We start from the raw sequence: 26,098 nt of genomic DNA on the forward strand, positions 1-26,098 counted from the left end.
AGTGGGACAAATAGTGACTCGCGTGTATTTCACTGCTCTTCTGACTGAGCTGCTGCATCCTGACTCCGCTCTGTAGCGTTTTTTTTCTTCTAAAGCCCGCGGTGCAGGTGTGTTTTTTCGAGAGAAGAACATAGTTATCGGTAGTTGTTGTCGCTCTTTTTTCTTCTGGGCAAAAAGATTTATATATACCGACATGCCACCATCGATTATGTTTGAGAACTGTAATGTACGTGTACATATTAAACCGCAACGTTATTGACACACAGGTAAAGTAGAAGCGGAGAGACTGTTTAGCCAATCAGAATGCAGAACACAATGCACGATGCAAATCCATGAAGCAGCGAGACCGTGAAAGGTGAACCGCGTTATAGCGAGGGTTCACTGTACTTCATCGTAAGCAATTACACCATGGGGAAAGCAAGAGCCTCCACAGAGGCTCAGATAAAATTAAAGTCTCTCAGATGTGGTTAAAGTTTCTCTAGGCAAAGTAGCCACACCCTGTAACTGGTGAATAATCAAACAAAGCTATGATGTGGCTGTGCTTCCTTATTCCTGCATGTTTTTATCGGTTTATGGCATCAGCTGTGGCCGTCTCTCTCTTTATACAGTAACAGATTGATATCAAGCCTGAGCATTCATGTGTGTCTCTTTGTGTCCTAAAAAGCTCATTTTCTTATCATCTGTGCAGTCTACTGTACTCTGCCCCCTCTGCCTGTCATCAGTTTGCATGAGTGCCAGTAAGCAGATGGATGTCCATTTCAGCTGATGTGTCATTTGGTTGCGTTCAGCTTCCGGCGGGTCAGGTGGACGTCAGCGTGCTGGTGGCCATGCAGCTGCTGATCGAGCAGGTGACCTATGAGAAGAACCAGGTTCTGCTGCAGCAGCTTCACACACATGTGCTGTTCAACTTCAACATCTGGAACAAAGGAGACTTCCCTCTCCGCATAGGTCAGACCTCTTTGTTTCTGTGCATGTTGAATATGTGACATCAGACGGTCACACTCCTATTTGTTTACTCCTAAACAAGGTCACATCCAGTACATGTCCACGGTCATCAAAGACAACAGGAAGCAGTTCAGGAAGAAATATGGAGTTCAGTTTCTGCTGGACACCTTGCGTCTGTATTACGGGTAAGGCTTCTTTCTCCAGAGTGTTTTTAGCCCAAACTTTTCACAGAATACCAGAAGCATCTCCTCTGTGATTTAGGAGGAACACGAACAAAGAGAACGACCTGACCGAGGACGACGTTCGTACCATCCGAGCGTCTCTGTGTGGCCTCATCAAGTACTACATCAGCAAGGGCATGTCACAGGAGGAGATGCACAGCATTCTGGGATACGTTGCTGCTATTGGGGATGAAGAGCAGGTGAGTCGGTTATTATGATAATGTCGCGGCCTTTTTGAGTTTCCAAAGTATATTTTCTAACAAAGGCCGTAGGTGGCAACAGGTGGTTTTGTTCTTGCACGCACTTCAGAGTTGAGTGTTTAAAAAATGTATGTAGTTTATTTCTGACAAAAAATATGAACAAAACAATAACTAAAAATCTCTTACAATTTGGATGAAAAACGAAAGTTAACTTAATCTGATTTAACAAGATCTAAAAGTGCGTGCAAGAACAAAACGGCGGCGACATTAAGTCAAAAAATCATTTAACCACCACCTCCCGTCTTCACACCGGACATTTGACAAACAAAAAGAGCTCATCAAACACGCCCCCCGGTGTGTTCTTAATCTCTCTAATTAATGGGAGGGTCTAAAAGTTACCAAAATAATCTAAACAATTTCAAATATAAAAATTAATTACAGATTTTGATTCCAAACTAACTAAAGTATATTCTAACTGCCCAAAGAAAACTAAATTGATAGAACTTATGATTTACAAACATAAATGGCCAAAACAGATAAAAACATCAAAGTTTAACCTGCACCACAGGGCCAACAGACAGGGGAAAATGGGGGGTTTTAAGTCTGGCTTTGGCTAAGAATTTAACATTGAGAATAACAGCAAAGTACTTGAGAAATAATTTGTTTTCGGAGGCTTTGGAGCCAAGATATGATGAGCTGCCTGATGGTGAGCCATCGAATCCTTTGTTTTCTATTTATAAACCGTTAGTTCAGGAGTTTATAGACATCTAAGTGTCATTATTCAGTTCAATGTGGCTATCATCTGCTCAAAATGAACAGGCAATATGTGCTGTTTTTAATATTAACCCAAGTGGGAGCCTGAACTCAGAAACCAGGGGACCCAATATAATTCTCAGGCTTTTGTTAAATGATCTGCGCCGCTTGTGTGAGATGATTACAGTTAAAGCAGTAACTGTTAGAAAGAAGAAGTCTCCGTATAAATACTTACAATGCAGTAAATACTTTTCATAGTTTCCTCAACTGAGGACACCTTCTGTGCAACACCCTTAATTAAGTCGCTCAGCTCAGGAGGGGTTAAGCCTCAAGTGTCACTCCTAATGAGAGAAGCTAAGGTGCTTTGTGCAGCCGGCCCCAGAATTCACCCACAAACAATACATGAATTCTCTTCAGCCTCGCAGGGAGCCAGCCTACAGCTGCAGAATGTCAGGGCAGCGTCCAAGAAATTTGGAGTAGGTCAAGTCATTATTAGTGTATGCCTGCCAGATGTTGTGAAACTGGTTAATCAGAACAACTCCTGCCACCAGAGGATTTTCATTGTGAAAGAAGGTGACCTCCTTCTGCAGGATTTTTAGTTTCCCAATGAGCCGTGCTGCTTGTACAGGAAGCTGTTCTCTTATTTCCCCTCTGGCTGCTGTTTTTTTCCACCATCTCTCTTTTCTTTTTGCATTATTTTCTAACATTTTCTTCTCTCTGAGTGTTTTGTTTCTCTTCTCAGTCGTTCCAACACTCCAAAGACAAAGTTCTCGCACGACCACCTCGTGTCACACGTCTCTTTCTGCATTTATTTCTTCTGCCTCGTCTCGTTTCTTCCTTTCACATCCACTCACACTGCATCTCTGTGTGGAAGCTTTTATCCGCCTGTAAGAACATATGGTCACAATAATCGCATGATCCTCATCCGCCGGGCATCTGCCACATCGCTGATGCCATTTAGCCTTCATCAAATAAAACTGAGTCTTCAATTATCCGACACTTAATAAATTATCCGACAATATCCGGGATGGGAAAATCCTCCTAATTCTTATTAGTTGCAGAGTGTTCCTGCTGTAACATGTTGTAAGTGTACTGCTGTGTGTGTACTGTGTGTTGCAGCTGTGTGGTCTGCTGGAGTTGTTGCTCAGCTTGCTTCAGACCAGTCCGGCCAAGGACCAGATCTTCCTGCTCCTCTTCGAGCCCGCGGCCGCCGACTCCTGCTACACCCTCCTCCTCAATAACAAATACTCAGATCGACTTCGAGAACTCGTCTTCAAGGTGAGTCACAGCCCACTCACATTCATCGTCTAACTTGGGTGCATTAACATGTCTTGTGATTGATTACGCTGGATTTCTTTAAATGTTTCACTTGCATAAGCTTTTAAGTTGTTTAATCAGAGCAAATGGCAAACATGACTGAGGTTTGAATCTGCCTGTGCTGCTGAGCAGGAATAAACATCTGTGTTCGTACATGGTTTCTCTTCACCTCTGTGCAGTTGTTTGAGCGCATGCTACGCTGCGATCGGGTTTATGAAAAGAATAAGCAGCGGTTACGCCTGAGGGAGGCTGGCTATGCCGGCCTGTCGCTGCTCTTCTCCGAGCTGCACATCACTCCCACTCTGATCCGCTGTCTCCTCAATCAGATCCTCCACACGGGTTCGTGTTTGCCTTTAAAATCACTTCAGAGATTAACTGTTTTTTGTCCAGGTGTGCTTGTATGTTATGTGGCCTTTTTATTGAGCCTCAGATTAAAGACTTCCTCTCAGTCTCATCTGTTTAAAGTCATTGTCATTACATGATTGCTTTGTGAATTATTGGAATCAGTTTAGCAAAGCCAGGACTCATTAGTAGTTCTCTTTAGTCTGTAGAACATATTGGTGTTATGGTCGAAACCGCATACTTCTCCTACTACTCATACTAACTTTTTGAGTTAGTATGCGAGTTTGAGTAAGCGAGAAGTTCCCGGATGCATACTAGATGCATACTACATTCTCTGAAATGTTGGGTATGCATCATGAGGTTACTACTCATACTCAAACTACCCAAGATGCAACTTAACGTGACGTCGCCGATCGTCATTTCCTGTCAAAACGGCAGTTTCAAGCTAGCTACAACGAGGGTAGGTTCACTTCCTGTTTTCAAAACAAAAGCACCAATTGTATCGTAATGGCTTTCCCTATGATAAAAGGCAACGGGTATTTTATTTTGTGAAAATAACCGGAAGTGCGTCGCTCACTGCGGCTAGCTTTATGGCCCTGTCACACTGTTGCAAATGGCACTAGCGTATGAAAATTATCACTCATACGCTGGTATACGCTGACATACGCTAGGGGAACGTTAGGCATAGGTTGTATACGTTTCAAGCACGCTGGCATACGCTGAGGCAGAAATAAATTTTTGAACATGCTCAAAACTTTTGTGCGTATGGTTAATACGCTAAGCATACGCTAGGCATACGCTGAATACGCTAGAGGTACGATATAGGTACGTTACTGATAGGTCGAGAACGCTGGACATAAGTGGCCATACATTGGCATGAAGGTGTACCGTACAGCTAGCGTATTTATAGCCTCCGCCCGTCTGCCGCCTCCATCTGCGCCAGACGGGCGGAGATGGAGGCGGCAGGCAACCGACGAGTTGGGGATCTTGATCGCTCAGAAGCATGTAACTCATCAGCCGCAGGTGCATCAGGCATTTCAGCAGGTTTGGGTGAGAATGATTCTCGTGTTTTTTTGCCTTTTCCTCGGCCCAGGGCCCGGGCAAACTACGATTGCTTCTTGGGAGGCATGATCGAGATGAATGTCTCGAGAGATGTTGATAGCGCGTCGTCTACTGCAATAATGGAGCAATGTGGAAAGGCTGCTGATATAGGCGCGTTGAAACGTACGCTGGGCATGCGCAGTTCATATGCTACTCATACGCTAGTCATATGCAGAGTACGCTGGTTATACGTTGTTCATACGCTGTCATACGCTGTCAATACGCTGACCATAAGCTACTCATACGCTACTCATAGGTTCAATACGGTAAGTATACGCACAATTCTTTATTTTCAAGGACTTTTCGTGCGTATGAAAATTATATTATTAATTTTCATATGCAACTCATACGCTTCTCTCATACGCAACAGTGTGACAGGGCCATTAGTAGCGCCGAAAACGTGGGAACAAAATTGTAAATAGCCGGTATTTTGTCAGGTTTTCAACACGTTGGGGATCTAAACGACTACTTTCTCGCCTGAAAATATTTCAAATGTTGCTAAAGTTTACAGAGTTTAGAGCTTAAGCGAAATCAGCTTCAGGCCGGCTGATTTCGGCTCGGGCAGGAGTGAAATGCATTGTGGGTAAACGCTCTGCATACTGTCTGATCGATGAGTATGTAGTATGCGGTTTCGAACACAGCCACAGAGTTAGTGATCAGTGCATCTGCACTCAGCTACAGAAATGTAAAGTCTTGTCTGTGTGTCTGCAGATCAAGTTGTGAACTACAAGGACCTGATGGCTCTGGTCCAGCTTACTCACCGGGCTGGACCCAGCGTGCGCCTCATTGTCTGCAAAAGGGTGAGGGAACCGCTGCAGCCGGTCTAACAGCAAACAGCCGATTGATTTATAGATTTTCATCTTTCTGTTTCTGTTTTTCTGTTTACGTCTTCTTACATCTCCTCACCCACAAACAGACAGGCTGATGCTGGTGAAATGCCATCACATCCTGTGTTGTTCGTGTCATTTTTACTTCTTCTCGTCTCACCCCACCTGCAGTTATCATTGAAGCTTAGTGTTTCACCTCTGCTGTCTGCAGGTGTACCAGCTGCTTCAGTCTCAGCAGGACGCCGCCATCCAGATGTCGAAGCAGCAGTGTTGGCAGGACACGCTCATGCGGCTGTACCTACGGGGCGACGGGTCCCTGCCGCTGCGTAGCTCCGACACCGTCAGCACGTGCAGCCTGGACCTGAATCGAGTTAGCGGCGGCAGCAGTAACCGTCTGGAACTGCCGCTGGACAGGAGGGGGCGGACAGGCAGCGCCAGCCGCTTGGACCGGCTGGAGGACGACCGCCTCAGCATCGGGGACGCTCGCTCCGTGGACAGCCTGGACAATGGCGACGTCATCTCGCTGCTCGACACGCCGTCTTCTTTTGCCTCCACTGAGCCACAGCTGCACATCAAGCCCTGGGTGGTGGGGAAATCTGGGGGCTTGACCCTGGATCTGTCCCACCTGCAGGCATACGAGGGCGGGGAGAGTGGCAGCCAGACGCCTGGGAGCATGCCCAGTACACCGTCACCGCTGGAGACCTCAAAGCCTTTCCCCGGGAGCTCAGGGGATCGAGACGCATGCTCCTCTCTGACCGAAGACAGCTTCCTCTTTAGTGACAGCGTCTCATTGGGGGAGTCCTTCAGCAACGCTGAGGTGAGAGTTTGACTCTTCATCTTAATGGTGGTTGGATTTTGTCAAAAAATCCCACAAAATACCTAAAATGACTGAAGCCGGTATGCGTGTTAGCCAGTATCCGGTTTGCTTTTATGCTTTTAAATGGCTTCCCACACAGGAGATGAAGTGTCGTTGCTACCTCAGGGAGCCTCGGCACCGACTTCCATTTGTTCTCTTTTTGTAATTCAGTCGCTCACTGGAGATGAGAGATCAGTAAAGACTGCCCGTCTCCTCCCTCAGCAAGATGCTGCCATTTGCAGCGTGTGATTATTTTTAAATTAATATTTCAGGAATTATTTAAAGTGTTTGATTTTCCCAGCAGCATAAATTAGAGAACAACAATAATTTAAGACAAAACAGAGGCATTAGAAGGCGCATTATCTTAAGATATCCTTGTTTGGTGTGATGTTGCCCTCTAGAGGGCAGAGGAGGAGCTGTGCAGCATGCTGCTGGAGATTGTGCTGTGTGTGATGTGGCGAGGCGTTGAGGGTTCGGATGACTCGGCGTGGCTGGAGCGCGGCCAGGTCTTCTCAGCTCTCACCAAACTTGGAACTGCCAACGAACTGCTGCTGCCTGTCGACCAAATCAAGCTCAGGTCAGCATCCCACTCAAGCAACAAGCTGGGTGAATGTTTCCAGGGACGGGTTTACAGTGCTCTGTCTGTCCTCTGCAGTCTGATGGAGCGCATGCTGGAGTCGGCGGTGAGCGATAACCGCGAGGCATCGACCGTTACGCTGCCACAGCACACAGAGAACGCCGTTCGCCTGCTCCACGTTGTGCAAGACTTCCTTCAGGCGGAGGGTCTGGTGAACCCAGCCCTGTGGACGGAGAAGGTGTTGGAGGAGACGGTGACACTGATGGATTGCCTCATGGTGTGGTACTCTTCTGGCATCCAGTGGTTCCAGCTATCCCAAGTCGGACTGAGACTGCTTCTCGGGTTCATGGCTCAGAAGGACCTCGAGGTTAAGAAGTCTTCCATGTTACCTTTCCATGAGTGTTTTTGTGACTTTCCATCAACCTCGTGAATTTCCTCCGTCCCAGGTGTGTGCCATGGCCACTGCCAAGCTCAACGGCATCCTGCAGACCAAGGAGGTGTCCAGCCAGGACGAGGCCTGCTACCTGCTGGGGAAGGTGGAGGGAATCCTGCGGCGGTCCATCCAGGAGAAGACCGAGGAGACGTACTCCTTCCTGGTTCCACTCCTGCGGACGCTGCTCTCCAAAGTCCACCGCCTGCTCTACATGGAGCTGCACCTGCCTCAGCTCCCCGACACCAACGGCAGTCCGTCTTTCTTCGAAGACTTCAAGCTGTACTGCAACTCGCCCGAGTGGCGCGTCTACCTCGACAAATATGTATGAGAGCATCACGCTCAGTTTCTGTTTAAGGTTCTTTAAGGAAATAAGAACGTTTACTCACTTCCGTGTCTTCAGATTATTCCCTACATGAAGCAGTATGAAATCGAGACGTTCAGCCAGGGTCATGAGACCATTGCTCTGTACTGGAAAGAGTGCTATGAGGCCTTCATGGTCAGCTTGCATAAGAGAGAAAGGGAGCGGGGTGAGAGCAAGATCTGCTTCCAGGTCAGTGCGTGATTCCACGAAAATGGTCGACTTCTGTCCTGCTCTCTGCCCGGCAGAAACTTCATGTCATGCCTTTTATTTATGTCCTTTAGGAACAGTTTGTGGAGCCTTTCTCTCGTCGTGGCCGCCAGGAGAACCTGCGCTATAACAACATGCTGAAGCAGCAGCACAGCCAGAACAGCGCCACCCTCAGGCAGTGGAAGGCGGCTCGGCGGGGTCTGGTGTGTGAGAGAGGACCCTGGGCCGACAGGTACTGACATCCCCTGCTCTGGTACTGCAGTGTTAATACAACCTGCTCTTAGGAGTCTTACAAGTGTGTCTTCCAACCATTTCCAACAGGCAGCAGGATGAGATGCACTGGAGAGTGTCCAGTGCTGAGAACTACTCCCGCATGAGGCTGAAGCTGGTCCGCAGTTACATCTTTGATCCTCACCATGAGGCCAGTGCTCTGAGAGACAACCTGGGTAAGAAAGCTGTCCTCCTGCCAGCTCCAGGCTGCTGTTTGCCTTTGAAAGGTCTGGTTGGGAGTTCAGGCTGTTTGACAAAAGGTCACTAAACACGTATATATCAGCAGTATATAAATTCATCATGCATCTCGCTAAAAAGAGGACGACGAGGCACAGCAAAGGCTCATCAGCCTCTTCTGGAACATGCTGTATTACTTGTGTGATGTCACGTGGTTTACTGTTGTTGCTCAATCTTTCTAAAGTATGATAAGCTCAAGGCTTTATTTTTAGAAGATGCCACTATTGCTCCTCTTAAATCAGCTCCACTCTGTTTGCATATCAAACATTCTGCCTTTTGAATCAACTCGTGACAAAATATTTGGACTACGTCTCCACTCTTGGTTAAAAATGTGGCGTTTAGAGTCCGTTTCTCTGTTTTGAAGTGTTCATCCTTACTCCTGGACTTAAAATGTACATAGTGCTGACTGATGAAAGCAAATAACTGGAAGTATAGGTTCTGTTTTCACTCGCCTCAATGTTCAACAAAATGCTGGCTTTTATTGATTTCGTTTGAGGATGTTAGAGGGATAAATTGAGATGAGCCTGTGTGAATAAATGTAGAAATCTGAAAGCAAAAGGAGTCCGACCAGCAGTAGAGAATCAACTCAACGTGCATACAGTCATAAACAAACTCATTTAATAGGATTTACTTTAAAAGTCCTCTTTATGTTAATGTTCTGTCCTACATGTTCTTTATGAGGAGAATAAGCTACTCATGGTGTGTTTACATGTAACTGAAAGTGTGTTGCAAAGCCAGAAGTTTAGCATTTTTGATTTAATTTATGTATTTATTAAGATTTAAAAGTTTAAAAGGGAATTGGATAAGTCTGAGATCACTTTTAAAAATCAGACACCTGTCTTTAGCATTAAAAGTTTCATCTTAAGAGTACAGTGAGGAGCGACCCGTGTGTTCCATTCATGGTCTTTTAATTAACTTTTACCCGAGCTTTGGTTCGGCTGTTTTCATTCCTGTTACACAAAGTCTGTGTGGAGTTCTCAGCTCTGAAAGCTGCATCAGCTTTGATGATTCTCCTCCATCTCTCTCTGGTCTTCCTTTAGCTTTCAGATGCTCAGCAGGCTGTAAACGGCGAACACGCTTCCTCGTTGTTAGTTTTATTGCTAAACTGTTGCATTTTCACCACTGCATCTTCTAGTTCCTGCTTTCTAGAAAGTCCATAACATTTCCAGATTAAAGAAGCACTCGGTTTGTTTTTATGACAACAAAGACAATGGGTCTCAGATTTACTTCTGTTAGTCCACCAACCACTGAGGGAGAAACTGCACTTTCAGACTTTAAAGCTTCTGGTTTGGAAATAATGAGCTGAAAATGCAAACGTTTAATGTTAGGCTCCATCCAGATGGCCTTTTGTAGTCAGCCTTCGATCATCTCCAGTCCTGCTGTGGGATATATTAACCGCTGCAGCGTCCCTGCACGCATCCTCTCAGTTTTAATCCCCGCTTGTCTCTGCTGATTTGCGCAGGCGTCCATCAGCAGCGTGTGAACCCAGAGTCTCTGCTGTTGGAGGCTGTGAAGCAAGTCAAAGTCAGCGACCTGGAAGATGACATCTTGGAGCTGCCGGAGGACGACCCAGCTGCTGCCAGCAACCAGTCAGTCGTGCAAAACAACAGCTTCACAACATGTTTGTGTAATAGATGTGGTGAATTATGACTATTTTGTAACTTTTACTGTGTCCCGCAGGGTTGAAGCTGAGGATGCAGGTCAGAAGGAGAAACAGGTGTTAATGGAGGACTGTGAGCTGGTGACGGTGGTGGACGTGGTCCCCGGCCGCCTGGAACTCACCACTCAACACATCTACTTCTACGACATCAGCCAGGAGAAAGAGGAGGGTGAGGAGGCAGAGGAGGACGAGAGAAAGTGAGGATGAACATAAGTGGCCTGTTACTTAAACTAAGTGTCTACTTTTTCCCCACAGGAGTGGGCCACGACTTCAAATGGCCCCTGTCCCAGATACGGGAGGTCCACCTCAGACGATATAACCTCCGTCGCTCAGCTCTGGAGATCTTCCTTATCGACCAGACCAATTACTTCCTCAACTTCAAAAAAGAGGTGATAAATGAGGAGCCTTACTCTGCTACAAAGCTGAATATTATCATCTTAAACCCTTCTTGAGGGTTAAATATCGATTCTGTTTAAATGTGTTGTTTTTTTTCTGAACAGGCGAGAAACAAGGTCTACAGCCGCATGCTGATGCTGCGATCCCTCAACCTTTATGGGACCCGATCCCCGCAGGAGCTTCTCAAAGCCTCCGGGCTCACACAGGTCAAAACACAACATTAAACTTTTTATATAAATCAACAACATGTACAACCTCGATTCCAAACAAGTTGGGACACAAAATACAGCGATTCATAAACCAATGTTTTATTCACACTGGAACATGCAGAACTTATTAGATGATGGAAGTGAGTCGTTTTACTATTTAATGAAAACTATGAGCTCATCTTGAATCTGATGCAGCAGCACGTCTCAGAAAAGTTGGGACAGGAGCAACAAAAGGCTGGAAACATCAGTGGAACTAAGCGTCTTACTCTGGAGGAACATGTTGCAGCTAATTAGATTAATTAACAGCAGGTCAGTAATTAAACGTGATTGGGTAGAAAAAGAGCAGCTTGGAGGTAAAGATGGACAGAGGTTCAGCATCTGCAAAAAGCAATACTGGAACATCCAGGACTGCTGAGCAGCTAGAATCCTCCTTCAGACAAGAATGGGACAACTTTCCTCTCCCAAAGGTCCAACAGCTGGTCCCCTCAGTTCCAGATGTTTACAGATGTTGTTAAAAGAAGAGGGGAGGCTACACAGTGGACCTGTCCCAACATTTTTGAGACGTGTTGCTGCCATCAAATGCAAGCTGAGCTGATATGTCTCAGGAAATAGTAAAAATCGTCTCTCTGATGCATGTACATTGTGCAGAGACGTAACCTTAGACTGAATTATATACTCTGGGTCGTGTTTTTCTGAGCGACTTCAGAAACCCAAATGTATCCTCCCAAGGATAATAATGTCCCTTTGAGTTATTTCTGGTTTCTGTCATTTTCCTTCACGCGATTTTCATACATTGGGGATCATTAACCAAGAAGTTTAGAGGGAGTGACTTTAAAAGTTGTCATTTTTCACAGAAATGGGTGAACCGGGAGATTTCCAACTTTGACTACTTGATGCAACTCAACACGATTGCAGGCAGAACATACAACGACCTTGCTCAGTACCCAGTGGTACGTTCATCACTAAATACATCAAATTGATTTAGAATTGAGTAATTATTCATATATTCTCTGATTTGTCGTGGTTTGTGTCCAGTTTCCATGGATTCTATCTGACTACACTTCAGATGAGCTGGACCTCTCTGATCCTCGGGTTTTCAGGGACCTGTCAAAGCCGGTCGCCGTGCTAAACGAACGCAACGCCAAGGCCGTAAGAGAGAAGTACGTATCGGTGTCGTGCTGAAGTATCCTCCAGAAAGCCCGGATATACCAGTGACTAAAAGGTCAATCTGTCGGTGTGTCTGTCAGGTATGAAAGTTTCGAAGACCCAACGGGAACCATCGACAGGTTCCATTACGGCACCCACTACTCAAACGCTGCCGGGGTGATGCACTACATGATCAGGGTGGAGCCCTTCACCTCCCTGCACATCCAGCTGCAGAGCGGGCGGTAAGTCGGATCTGATCCTTCACAAACCGCCTCTCTTCCTCTTTATTTCCTCTTCCGAAACTCGTTCAGAGCCGTTCTCTTCTACCTCGACCCAGATTTGACTGCGCCGACCGCCAGTTCCACTCCATCCCAGCGACATGGCAGACCCTCATGGACAACCCCAACGACGTCAAGGAGCTCATCCCCGAGTTCTTCTACTTCCCAGAATTTCTGGAGAACCAAAATGGTGAAGTTTGGCAGTTTGATGCTTCAAATTGATCAAATCCTGCAGGATTTCTTCAGAAACTTTAACTACAATTAGCTTCTATCTAATTTATGATGCGTCATTCATTTAAAACTCCCCTGACTTGCAGCTGAGTTCCCTAAAGCTATGATAGGGAACTCAGACATTTAACTTTCTTTGGAGGGAAGGTACCAGTGTCTTTCAAAGTAATGCTCATTTTCTCTCTTCCCCCTGCTTCTTCTCTCTGTATCTTGCTTCTCTCTTTCTCCTTCCTCGTCCTTTGCTCTGGATGCCACCGCAGACTTTGATTTGGGTCGACTGCAGATCTCTAAGGAAAGAGTGAACGACGTCGTTCTGCCCAAATGGGCCAAGTCTCCCGAGGACTTCATCAACAAGCACCGCAAAGCTCTGGTGAGACGCCGCTCGTTGTACTGCTTCAGCGCCGCTCGAGTCCAGTTTACATGAAACGTTTGACATGTTTTATTCATCAGGAGTCGGAGTACGTCTCAGCCCACCTTCATGAGTGGATCGATCTTATATTCGGGTACAAACAGAGGGGCCCTGCAGCGGAGGAGGCCCTCAACGTGTTCTACTACTGCACATATGAGGGTAAAGCCTCCCCAACAGGGATCATGCTGTGGTGTCAGGCCACTCTTATATTCTTTTCTCAGTGCTCTGCTGAGTACTTTCCTCACATCTAGCACCAGTAAACATAAACTTGTTGAGCTAAATGAGTGTGTGGACTGCAGAAAAGCCTGATTCGAAGCCTGTTGTGTTGAAGGAGCGGTGGACTTGGATGCCATCACTGATGAAAAGGAGCGCAAGGCTGTCGAAGGCATGATCAACAACTTTGGTCAGACCCCCTGCCAGTTACTAAAGGTACCGACACACTCAGGACCCCCAGGATGTGGTGAATTGTTTTGTGTGCGTCGATGGTTCTCATTTAGACTTTCTGCATTCAGGAGCCCCATCCGGTGCGTCTGTCTCAGGAGGAAGTGGAGAAGAGGAAGACTCAGCTGGACTCTTGTCCTCTCAACATGTTCGAACACCTCAGCGATCTCAAGTCCTTTTTTGTTGAGGTTTGATCTCTATTTCTCATTAAATCCCAAACGAAATAATTTGACCAAAAGGATTTTGGTTTGGAGTTTGTTTTCATGAATGCACCCCTTGTCTGTCGTGTTTCAGGGCATCAGTGACAACGTGCCGCTGATCAAAGCCGTGGTGCCAAAGAACCAGTCCCATTCCTTCATTACTCAGGGGAGCCCCGACACCATGGTGAGCCTCGCTCCCTTTCTGCTGCCATGTGAATTTCTTGTCCATGTCATTTCTTTTAAAGGGATAGTTCGGGATATTTGACATGAATCTGTATGGCATCACCATAACCAGTGTCGTGCATTCAAACTGACTTACCCCCGACAGTGTCCTGTGAGCCGAGTTCTTGTCCAGTGTTGGTCAAGGCGAAAGTAGTCCGGCTTGTTTGCTGGGGTCAAGAAATTAGCGCGTTTTTCTTCCCAAAACAGTACGTGTGCTAAAGAGTGATTTATTTCATCACAAAAACCGAAGCCGGCAAAAGTCACTCCTCGTTATCACTTGGGCCCTATACTGTCTCTCATTGTGTATCAGTGCGCACGTCATTCTGACCGCGAGCTGTGCGCACGAGTCTTTCTGTTCTTTGGCAGTGCTCAACACTGTCTTACTCTGCAGACAACTGGCCATCGGGTCCAGCTGGTCTGGGACGCCTCTTTCAGTTGATCTTGGGAACATGGAAAAAAGTTCTCAAGACGCCTGCATTCAGGAGTGCAGGGAAGTCACCGTTATTTGTGATGCAGGCAGCAGCTGTTCCGCCGACATCCTCATCTATGGAAAGGTTTTGTATCTGGGGCATAACTAAATCCCACTCGTGTCAGCAGTAACATTCCACCTCTGTCTGCATTACTTCGCACTTCAAACAAGTGCACCAGGATTTGTCGGCCACCCTGGGTATCGCAGCTCCAGCAGTGGCTCCAGCTTCTGTTTCCATCACTTCTCTGTCCACCCTCTCTCTTTCTGCCCGATCTAAGTCCATTTGGCGAACTTCCTCCTCAGTATAAACGGGTTCATAAAGATGCCCCCTTGGCTCTGAACGGAAGTCAATATGTTCCTCGTCGCTCTCGTTGTCAGACATCTTCCCGAGCAGTAAACAAAGTGAACTCGTGCGCACAGCTCGCGGTCAGAATGACGTGCGCACTGATACACAATGAGAGACAGTATAGGGCCCAAGTGATAACGAGGAGTGACTTTTGCCGGCTTCGGTTTTTGTGATGAAATAAATCACTCTTTAGCACACGTACTGTTTTGGGAAGAAAAACGCGCTAATTTCTTGACCCCAGCAAACAAGCCGGACTACTTTCGCCTTGACCAACACTGGACAAGAACTCGGCTCACAGGACACTGTCGGGGGTAAGTCAGTTTGAATGCACGACACTGGTTATGGTGATGCCATACAGATTCATGTCAAATATCCCGAACTAACCCTTTAACCAACACCAACAGACGTGTGCACATCACTCCTGTTCTTAACTCCCTCCATTGGCTTCCTGTCCTTTATAGAACTGATTTTAAACTTTTAATGTTTGTTTTTAAAGCTCTTAACGGCCTCGCCCCATCGTGTTTATCTGAGCTTTTCCTGGTAGAGCTCCGAGGTCAACAGATCAGTTTCTGCTGGAAGTGCCCAGGTCAGAACACAAACCCTGGGGTGAGCGAGCCTTTTCCCAAAGCTGCCCCCAGGCTCTGGAATAAGCTCCCCGTCCAGCTGCGTCTTATTTCTGACCTGGGCCTCTTCAAATCTAGGCTAAAAACCTACTTATTTAGGATTGCTTTTAATACCCAGTAGTATGATGACACTTATCTTATTTTATCTTATTTGATTTTGTTGTATTTTATTGCTTTCACTGTTCTTTTATTGTTTTTATTTGTTTTTACTTATTCTTCTCTTTATTTCTTACCTGCTGTAAAGCACTTTGGTACACCGTAAGGATTGTTTGAAAGGGCTGTAGAAATAAAGTACATTTACATTTACATGTGAAGAAGAACGCACACTGCTCATGGCACGTTACACTGTGTCCTTATTTATCTAACAAAACTGAACCAAAACACAGAAGCAGTGAGAAACTAAGTGAACCCCTGATCCAGCAGCTTCAGCAGCAGTGAGCTGAAGTAATGGTTTCCTGTGGGACGTTCTCAGTTTCTGCTCAGCTCTCTGAAGGTCCCACCACAGCATCTCAGTCAGGCTGAGGTTTTTTTTTTTATGTATAAAGGATAAAACAAAAGGATCGACTGAACGATTTTAACATTTTTAGGTAACAGTGAGTCGGAACTGCCTGGTCGGAACCCACGGCTGGCTGCCGTACAACAAGAACATATCCAACTACTTCACCTTCATTAAGGACCCCACAGTGTCCAACACCAAGTGAGAGAACACTGCAAAATGTTACGTTATATTAGCTTTCATTGCAGGGGTAAATGGCACAGACGTGTGTCCTGAACAATCACCATCTTCCTCCAGAACCCAGCGCTTCCTGTCAGGACCCTTCGCCCCCGGCGTGGATGTAGCATCAGAGCTGTTCGTGGTCTCCCATGACGGAAAGCTGCTGTTCAGTGGCGGACACTGGGACAACAGCCTTCGGGTCACTTCACTGGTCAAGGGCAAGACCGTGGGACAGCACATCCGACACATGGGTACAGACCAGCCCGCTCCCCGACTCGGTCCTTGTTCGTTAAGGTAAAGAAGCAGTGGTGTGATTCCTTTTTCTTCTTGTCTCCCCCTCAGACATTGTGACCTGCTTATCGACAGACCACTGCGGCATCCACCTGATCTCTGGCTCCAGAGACACAACCTGCATGGTGTGGCAGGTTCTGCAGCAGGTCAGGACACCCGGGAACCACGCTCGTCATTTTCCCGTTCACTGTTGGTGATGTGCACATTTCACAAGTGTTCTTTACTTCAGGGTGGAGCTCCTGTGGGCCTCTCTCCCAAACCCGTTCAGGTGTTGTACGGCCACACCGATGAGGTGATCAGCGTGGGCATCAGCACAGAGCTGGATGTGGCGGTCTCTGGATCACGAGTAAGAGCGCACACTCTCTGAGCATGAAGGCTTTAACTATGAAAAGGAAAAAGATTGTGTGTGGTACTATAAAAGCTTTTCAAATCACATGCTCAGTCAATGAGCTGGAAAAAGGGCTTAGACTAAAAGTCAGTGGCCTGGATAGTGTAATAGAGAGTTTTAAAACGGTTTGTATTGGTTTTTGTTTGATGGCAGTCGTAGTAAAAAGAATGTGTTTGTGTTTGGCTTCTGTGCTTATCCTTTCCACACTGAGATTCCTCCAGACTCCCAGAATATTTTCCTGATATTCTGCTCTGTAGATGTTGAAAGAACAAAGCTCTCTGTGAACCTATTTTTATTTCTGGTAACTTACTTTCTCGCCCGATCCTCACACCCTCACCCGTCACCCATTATTTTGCTGATTGTAGAATCTTCCACAACACTGATAGGCTCTTTAATCTCGAATGTTTTCTGTTTCTGCCTCTTTGCCAACAACAATAACAATCCAGTAAAGAAAATAATTTCCTTTTGGACTTTTTTTTTTGGTTTGGTTTGTTCAAGGTTCAACAAATTGACAGATTACAGACTGAGGTTTGTGTTGGATTTTAGAAGATTTCCCACCTTTTCTGGAAATGGGGGCTTGTTGATGAATGCAGCTGCTTTTGTGTTGGTGTCTAACTGTGTATTTGCTCCCAGGACGGGACGGTGATCATGCACACGGTGCGTCGGGGGCAGTACATGCGCTGCCTGAGACCGCCGTGCGACAGCTCGCTGCCGCTGTCGATCCTCCACCTGGCGGTGTCCTGGGAGGGTCACCTGCTGGTTCACACGTGTCTGGAGGGCAAAGCAACACAAAAGGTGTTCACTAAGTTTTTGCATCGGGAAAGTCTGGGGAAAATACAACCTCAGTTCATTGAGCAGGTTAAAGTTTGAGGCGTGAACTCTGCTGTGATCTCTTTTTTTTCACAGGATAAAAACACCCTCCACCTCTACTCTGTAAACGGGAAGCACCTCCGCAGTGAGCCTCTGAAGGAGCAGGTGACGGATATGTGCGTTTCAGGGGAGTACGTTGTCATCGGCAGCGAGCAGGGATACCTGTCCATCAGAGATCTCTACAGGTAAACTCCCAGACATCGGGTTTTTTTTCTGTCATCTCTCACCTGTCCGCACTCACCCCGTTTCTCCTGTGCAGCCTGACTCTGTGTGCCGAGCCCATGGCCATGCGGGTGCCCGTGCGCTGCGTCTCTGTCACCAAGGAGCAGAGCCATGTGCTGGTGGGCCTGGAGGACGGCAAGCTGATCATCGTGGGCGTGGGCAAGCCGGCGGAGGTAAAGAACTCGCTGCGGAACTACATCGCTCAGAGCCTTGAGGGATCGCCGCTCATGGCTTCCCCTCTGCTGGCCCCGCTCCGAGCTCGCTCGCCAACCCGCCTGCTCCACCAGCGCAACCAGCTGGTGTTCAGCCCCACGTCCAGCTCCCAGAAACCCTAACGGCTGCGGTCGATTCTTCTCCCTTTACTGCTGTAGCTCTGACACATGCACTCACACGTGAAACCTCTATGCTGCGAAGCTTGGCTGCAACGTCTTCAAAGACCTTTTAACCCACAGTCACCTCTCCTTCTCAGGGATGGTTGTCACTCACAGTCGGGCGTTTGGCTAAACTCCTCCCTTGCGAAATCACTGCAAACACACATTGACCTCTGAACTTGCTCTTCAAACCATAACAAAATGCTGTTAAACAAACTTAACACTAATTAACGCTCCTGCGAACTCGAGTTTGCTTTGGCAAACCGTCTCTCGGAGGACGCAGCCGTCAGAACAACAACTGTGATACGAAAACAGCTTTTTGTGCTGACCTCATTCTTTTTGTTTGACATCTGTGCAGTGTTAGACTTGACCTGAAATAGACTCCATCTGATGCTGTTAACCTCAAGTGTCATTATGTTTTGTGCTCGCTCTTCAAACAATAACAAATATGCTGTGAAACAAACTTAACTCTAATTAGCGCTCCTACAAACTGAAGCCATATAAACAGACTAATAATAATCTCGTGCCAAGATAAACTTCAATGTTTTGAACATGTAAATAGTGTGTTGGTGTAAATGTAGAAGTTTGAAGCAGTCATCTTTGAATAGTTTGACCTCTGCGTCGTCTTGCTTTGCATCTTTTCTGCTCAGATCGACTCACTCTCGTGTGAATCGAGCTTTGATTGTTTTTCTTTGTGCCTCACAAAATCAATCACGGTCCAATGAACTTATCAACCACACATGAATCATATCCCTCCTCCTTTTTTCTCCCCTCCTCTTTTGTTTCCTTTGACTTCACGCTTTTCTTTCCCCCCACTCCTTCGTCCCACTTCCTCCTCCTCTTCCTCCACTCTTCCCAGATGCGTTCGAGCCAGATCACACGGAAACTGTGGGGCTCCAGCAAGAGGCTGACTCAGATCTCCTCGGGCGAGACGGTGTACAACACCCAGCACGACGGCAGCCAACCCCATCCCAGCCCCTGAGCCCTAAATCGCCCTCTTTAAAGCACGTCCCTCATTCCCGTCTTCATCCATATCTGTTCATCACCAAACAGGTTGCCTCATTTTGTTTGACTCCCTTCAGTTCCTCCATTACTCTTCCCCAGTTTTAAGGCGGTCGGCAGTGATTCATGTGCGTTTCCTGCGTGTGCGCCCCTGCTTTGGATCGGCGCTGGCGCTGTGGTTCAAACGCAGAGGTAGTTCCAGCCTCGGAGAGCACCAAACACCACTGCTTCCCTCTTCATCTCTACATCATTTACAGATCGGCCAAACAGCAGATCCCCTGGCTTTATGTACGAGTGTGCGTGTAAAATATAGTTTCAAGTGCCCTTTTTTTTTTTTTTTTTTTTTTCTGTCCCTGCTCTGTTCGCCCTGGGTGCAGACAGGTGGGTCGCTTATGTTCGCCCAGATTTTCCATGTTTGCCTCGAAGCTGCCACCCCGCAGCCCTATGCAGTAAGATGGCTCCACCACTCGTAAGACCAAACTCTCTGCCTTTTCTATGAGTTTTTATATCCAAATGTGTGTTACTTTAATCCTTTTTTTTTTTTTAATTGTGTGTCCTTTTGTTTATGTTTCTCGATGAATGATGCATGTGCTCGACAACCTTGCATCTGTTCACATTTATGGCATTTTAGTTAGCTTTGAGATTCGGCCGTGATGCAGTGAAGTTCTGTGGTTTTTGTAGATTTTTGCGTATGGACACAGCTGATCTGTTTCGTCTGAGGGGATAGTGTTTTATCTATCTTTAGTGTTTTAATGTTGGCATATCGTTTTGTACTTAACTTTTAGTAAAACACTACATTCTCAAACACAAGATTTATCGCAGTAAAAAGCACCTCTGAAGTCACACAAGACATCTCCGTGCTTCACTGAATGTTTTTAAGTTACTTGAATCTGTTTTATTTATAAGTAAAAATAGCAATTATTATTAATCGCATATTGTCTGTTGAAGAATCCTGTACGGCAAGTCGGAAACTCTTGTGACTGTTCAAACACCTGCAGAAGAAGACGGAGAAACGGGCTCCATGAGATGTCAGTGTTAACAGCAATACAGCTCCTTCCTTTCTGCCTCTATTTCCAGTCTTCCTGCACCTTAACCGGGACAGTTGGTGTCCTCCACCTTCCTCCTTTCCCTCCCTCTGAATGCCTTGATCTCTCATCTTTGGCCCCAAACCATCCTCATTCATTATTTTCACATCGGACTCTGCCTGTACGTCGTGACTGATTTCAGAGGAGTTTTTCCTTTTGATGGGGCATCGAAAACGGTTTAAATGCCTTGTTTAGGTTGCTTTGGAGATGTGTGTGTGTGTGTGAGTGTGAAAGGACATGTCTGTGATATGTGAGTTTATTTTGTATTGCCAAATTCTCAATATCATGATGTGTTTTTCCTCTGAAGGTGATTTAGTTTTTATTTAACTGTAACAGCGAAATGGAGTGCAGAGACCAATCTGTGTCCTTCTTTAAATGATTTATATGAAAGGTGCATCAGTTCTTTTGTTTTTCCTTCATTCATCCATCTTTGTTTTTAGGACAAAAGACCACTGTTTGAGTCGCTCCACGACTGCAACAAACAGAGTGCCTTTATCCCAGAGTGGTGTTCACATAGAGCTAGATTTCTCACATTACCGAAGCTTCTCGTCCACAAAATCAACCGAAAGCAGCATTCCACGTGTTAAACCTTCACCGTGTCAATGGGAACCGAGATTATAGGACTTTAAAGAAAAATCTAAAATGACTATTTTGTGTCTTGGCTGCATTCTCTGTGACTGTCACCAAAATGGATGTGTGTATATCTGTGATTATTTATGAATACAGTATATAATGTACAGCATGATTTTTATTTCATCGTCTTTGAAATTGTACTTTTGCACTTTCCAGGTACTAAATTGTAACAAATTGTTTAAACTTTGCCCCCTAATCTGTACAAACTGCTTTGTATACACAAGTGGAAAATGATCATTAAAGTCTTGTCTAAATTTAGAGAAGATTTCTGGGGTTTTTTTGTCTGTCTGAATGATGTATGGCTCACATTAAGGAAACGGAAAAACCCAGATATGTGCCATGAGTTTTATTCAAGGAGACAGAAGCAGATGGTGCGGTAAGCAGCCCAAACAAATGAAAACAGGGTTGTTGGTGGGCTTGTCTCATGTTGTGTTTCTCTGTGGTTTTCATGCAGCGATGGGGTACGAGCAGATGGACGCTCTCTTCAGTCCACAGTCGGCAACAGTCCACCAGCTCTTATCTGGAAAAAGTGGGTAGGAACAGATTAATTTACGACACAACAATGAATACCTGAAAGCAAGTTCACAGTATATGTTAAAAACTTTCCATGACGCAATCAGGCCTGGTCTTCGGTGATTTTATGATACGTGGCTATCAAATCTCATGTAAGACAAGAGTGTGAATTTGGCAGGAAATAAAGTGGAGATGAAGTTAAACAGACTTGTAAAGCTCAGGCATTTAAATATTCTATTCATGTTGATCCCATAAGGTGCTTTTACACTATCAAACAGCTATTTTTAGTATACAACCAGTGGCAAAAAATATGGGACCGCCACTTTGGAGGAAGCTGATTTATACTAAATATATAGGGAACCAATATGAGGTGTAATCTGCAGTTTGCTTCTTTAAAACAAACTCATGCACGAGGTTTAATATGCAAGTAAGTCTGTAGTTACAAGAGAGTGCTGGCAGAGCTTAATGAGCTGTTACACCTGGCTGATTGACATGAAACATGGCCCCAACAACAGAGCTGTCTGAGGAAACCATGGAAAGGGTTATAAAACTCCTTCAAGAAGGTCATTCAGCTCAGTCTGACAAAAGATCTTTGTTGTTCTCAGTCAGTTGAGTTTAAAACTGAAGCAAAGTACAAATAAAATTGGAAAATTAAAAGTTTTGTCAAAGAGTTGGGAGAGAAAACTCTTCGCAAAGTGTCTGAAAATAAAAGGTTTTCAACAAAATCAATGAAATACAAATGGACAGAAAGAGGAGACGATGTTTGAGAGCAAACTGTAAGAAGCTGGAAAGAGAAAGTGGGATTTCCATCCAGAAAAGCCGAATATAAACCACCTAAAGAGAAGAAAAGCAGGTCACAGCGGGCTGAAGAGAAGCAGCTGTGGACTGTGGATGGTTGGATGGAAGTGGTGTTCAGAGATGAATCACCAAGGAGACGATGCTGGAGCTTTAGTTTGGTCCAATGAAACATAGAAAGATGACTGGCTGAAGGAAACCAGCACATTTCCACCATCACTGGGGATATGGGGCTGATGGCAGGTAAAGGACCAGAAGAGATGGCAGCCATTACCTCTGCTGTAGATGTTCAGCTGGACTCTGATGTTTTACACACTTTCTGTTTAAATTTCATCAGTCAGAAGGAGGTTTGATGATGCTGAGCTCATTTTTCAGGATGATGATACATCACAGAGCAGAGAGAGTTCAGACTTTTCTTCAAAAAGAGGAATAAACTCAACGGCATAGACAGAAAAACAAACCCCAAACATTAATGAAATAAAGAGTAAAATGGTTGTAATTAGTTTTTTTTTTATTAGTTGTTATGTAGTTTTTATAAAGCCATAATGTTCAGTTGTTTAAAAAAGAGTTTTTTTTCTCTCTTTTGCTACAAAAGAAAACTCCTGAAAGAACATCCTCTAAGATATTTTGATGTTTTTTTGCCAGGGGTTGTGTCATTTTTTCAGCCTATCATATCCGGTTATGCACGGATGAATTCCTGAGGGGCAGTGTGGGCTTTGGCCATATGCCCCAAGGACATGTCAGTGTGTCCAAATGCTTTTCTTTGTTTTTATATGATAAAGGTCTGAATGTCCAGTGAGGGGAAAAAAAAACTGATAGAAAGTAGTAATTTGTGTGGACTTCTCACCGAACTCGAACATCTGCATACAGGCAGGTTTGTCAGCGTGAATGGTTTGACCCGGCATCCAGCCGCTGTAACTCCACTCTGATCCGTCAACCCATGAGCCCTGGTCGTTCTGAGGTGTGCAGCACACATTCAGCATGTCACAAGAGAGCTTCTCTTTCAAGTTCAAAATAATCAAATAATCATCAGCCTCTAAAAGTTAAACACCATTTATATTCAGGCCTCTCTCAGTGACAGGACAGATACTATGCAGCGTTTTTAAATCAAAGTTCAAAGGTCAATGTTGTACCAAGGTAAGAATAACACAATCTGTCCTGTTGATAACTTATCTGATTAAACTCTCCTTGGCCTCCTTTGGATGCCGCAGTACAGGGCCAGTACTCTTATATCACAGTCCTTGTCTAAAAGTAGTTTTTTTTTATCCTCCTGATAGTTTTATATTGTTCAAGACTCGCTTTATGACAAGTTTTTTGGTAAAGAGAGCCTAGAGTCTCCTAAGAATTAAAGGGAGTTGACTCTAAAAGTAACTTGCCTTGACTCTGCCTCCCAACCAAGTCAACACTGGCTTGCTCTGGCCACCCTCGGTCACCAGGGAAACCAGGCGGGAATGCAGATCGTCACTGGTTACAGATGCAAGCTCAGCCTTTGGCGCAAGAGCTCTACACAAGTCCTATAGGACGACAAAAAACACAGACGATTTTTATAACATGAAGAGCCACAAATGAAATTTAGTTTACAAAATTAAACAAAAGTTGCGTCATGAATCCCCTGAAAAGATGGGGCAGAATCGTCTTGTGTGTTGCTGATATTCTAACCTGGGCATCTTGGAAGGCCAGCGGTGTACGGATGAATTCATAGCAGTGTTCGCTGATCATTTCCCCAGTACAGGTCACTATCTGTATTGGGACTTTGCCATTTGAAGGTTCAGTTCCCTGTCTATAGTCCACTGGGATCCTAGGAACTGGTTCTGTTCCCTGTTTGAAACCATCTGGGATGGACATAAAGGGTTCTGTTCCCTGTCTGAAACCATCTGGGATAGACCTGAAGGGTTCTGTTCCCTGTTTGAAACCATCTGGGATGGACATAAAGGGTTCTGTTCCCTGTCTGAAACCATCTGGGATGGACATAAAGGGTTCTGTTCCCTGTCTGAAACCTTCTGGGATAAACCTGAAGGGTTCTGTTCCCTGTCTGAAACCATCTGGGATGGACATGAAGGGTTCTGTTCCCTGTCTGAAACCATCTTGGATGGACATGAAAGGTTCTGTTCCCTGTCTGAAACCATCTTGGATGGACATAAAGGGTTCTGTTCCCTGTCTGAAACCATCTTGGATGGACATGAAAGGTTCTGTTCCCTGTCTGAAACCATCTTGGATGGACATGAAAGGTTCTGTTCCCTGTCTGAAACCATCTTGGATGGACATGAAAGGTTCTGTTCCCTGTCTGAAACCATCTTGGATGGACATGAAAGGTTCTGTTCCCTGTCTGAAACCATCTGGGAGATCGGGGATAGAGGGTTCCTCGACGCGAACCCAACCTCCTCCATTTCTCTGAGCTGGAACATCCTCAGGAACTGGAAGACAGAAAGCCTTCAGGTTAGAAAGGTTCTTTCCTGTATTATGAACACTGCTTAGTACAGGGAAGAATAGACTAGATTTAGAAGCAACTGTCCTTAAGAAAGTTAAAGGATCACACTGTAGTGGATAATGGATTAAAAGGATCTGTGCTGTTAATATCGTGGCACCTTCACCGTCATCTGTCAGTGGAAGAAATGTTTAAATAGGATTTCCTAGGATTTCCTGGGGTTTGGTGGCACTCACCCGCTCTCCTGTCCATCTCACTCACGTGTTCCTGCACCAGGCCTGTATCGAGGTCAACTAGGAATCTCCTGGAAGGCTCTGTGCCCTGCCTGAAGCTGTCAGGAAGAGTTTCATGGTGTTCTGTTTCCTGTCGGAAGCCATCAGTGAGCCGGTAGGTTGAAGGTGACCTCTGTCCTGGGGCTCCGATTGGGAGAGCTTGGAGGCCTGTGATGGGTTGCAGTCAAGTTTAAAAGGTGTACTGTGGCCCTAAAGTGCAAAATGCAACAACTTAAAGAATTGCGGCATTTAAGGCTGAATGCACACGAACATGAGTAGGTTGATAGTTATAGATTCCAACTGTGATGTTTATGTATGGAAAGAATTTCAGGATTTTTGGCCTGCGATGCCAGATTGCGCTCGCTATCTCCTTGTTTTAAAAGTTAAAGTACGCCTCGATAACGCTGGTGCGAACCGTGCTAACAGGACTTTTTACATGTTTATACATTACTGTACAGCTACAAGCCGACTATGTTGAGGAGCAGAGGCGTCGGATAGCGTTATGAAGTGCGCTGCTTCTTTAGAATCACACAACATTGCTGGTTTTCGACTAGAACAGGGGTCGGCTGAGCCATTTGGACCCATTACTCACAGAAAAGGAAACAGCAGGAGCCACAAAAAACCCTTTTGGCATCTAAAATGAAGATAACACAGCATATATATCGTTTTTTTACCTTTATACTACGTATAAATAAACTATCGTGTGTTCCATTTCTGAAATCAATGAACTGCTACAGAGAAAAAGATGTTTTGTTTTTGCATGCCACATAACAACATTTTGAACGCTGGCTTGAAGGTTACTTTCAAATAAGATAATCAATGTCTATTATGAAATAAAAAGCTAAACGCCTGCAGTAAATTAATCCAGATGTGACATATTTTAATCATAATCTTCACATTTAGAATTACGTTTAAAAAAACTAACAAACTAAACTAAAATTAATTCAAATTGAATACTCATACTCTAAAACACTGTAAAATGACATGAAACTGTCGGATTTTTTTTCTGTTTTGCTTTTGTTTGTCACCTCAGGGCCTCCGTACTTATGCTTCTCTCATATAAAACCAAACGCCGACAGACACATGATGGTTTATCAGTGGTTGGACTAATATTTAGGCCACAGCTTTTCTTTAACACTGTAATAAATCTGTAACGGTCAAAGTCAATTGGTTTTTACTGCCATTAGAAAGGTCAATTGCTCTGATCCCTTTACTGTTTGCCACAGTCAACAGTTCTGTTGC

At 45.3% G+C, this 26,098-nt stretch overlaps 1 protein-coding gene across 3 annotated transcripts in view; it reads left to right on the forward strand.

Moving 5' to 3' along the window:
• nbeal1 (neurobeachin-like 1) overlaps positions 1-21,108 on the forward strand; it is a 53,005-nt gene extending 31,897 nt beyond the window's left edge. For 2 of the 3 annotated variants that reach the window (XM_075477817.1, XM_075477819.1), the window contains 34 exons: positions 789-948; positions 1,028-1,130; positions 1,207-1,366; positions 3,239-3,397; positions 3,616-3,775; positions 5,591-5,679; positions 5,918-6,523; positions 6,964-7,139; positions 7,218-7,506; positions 7,586-7,894; positions 7,973-8,122; positions 8,215-8,372; positions 8,462-8,586; positions 10,110-10,236; positions 10,328-10,476; positions 10,563-10,696; positions 10,808-10,909; positions 11,767-11,862; positions 11,948-12,072; positions 12,160-12,300; positions 12,396-12,526; positions 12,825-12,934; positions 13,015-13,132; positions 13,305-13,402; positions 13,486-13,602; positions 13,709-13,798; positions 15,862-15,971; positions 16,068-16,240; positions 16,332-16,426; positions 16,510-16,626; positions 17,302-17,463; positions 17,575-17,723; positions 17,798-17,933; positions 18,991-21,108. In XM_075477817.1, the coding sequence (XP_075333932.1) occupies positions 789-948; positions 1,028-1,130; positions 1,207-1,366; positions 3,239-3,397; positions 3,616-3,775; positions 5,591-5,679; positions 5,918-6,523; positions 6,964-7,139; positions 7,218-7,506; positions 7,586-7,894; positions 7,973-8,122; positions 8,215-8,372; positions 8,462-8,586; positions 10,110-10,236; positions 10,328-10,476; positions 10,563-10,696; positions 10,808-10,909; positions 11,767-11,862; positions 11,948-12,072; positions 12,160-12,300; positions 12,396-12,526; positions 12,825-12,934; positions 13,015-13,132; positions 13,305-13,402; positions 13,486-13,602; positions 13,709-13,798; positions 15,862-15,971; positions 16,068-16,240; positions 16,332-16,426; positions 16,510-16,626; positions 17,302-17,463; positions 17,575-17,723; positions 17,798-17,933; positions 18,991-19,113 (5,247 nt within the window). In that variant the 3' untranslated portion in view covers positions 19,114-21,108. The other variant, XM_075477816.1, reaches the window with a different exon arrangement.
• The last annotated feature ends 4,990 nt before the right edge of the window (positions 21,109-26,098 follow it).

This window comes from Odontesthes bonariensis, chromosome 11 (genome assembly GCF_027942865.1).
Source record: "Odontesthes bonariensis isolate fOdoBon6 chromosome 11, fOdoBon6.hap1, whole genome shotgun sequence".
In the NCBI taxonomy this organism is placed as follows: domain Eukaryota; kingdom Metazoa; phylum Chordata; class Actinopteri; order Atheriniformes; family Atherinopsidae; genus Odontesthes; species Odontesthes bonariensis.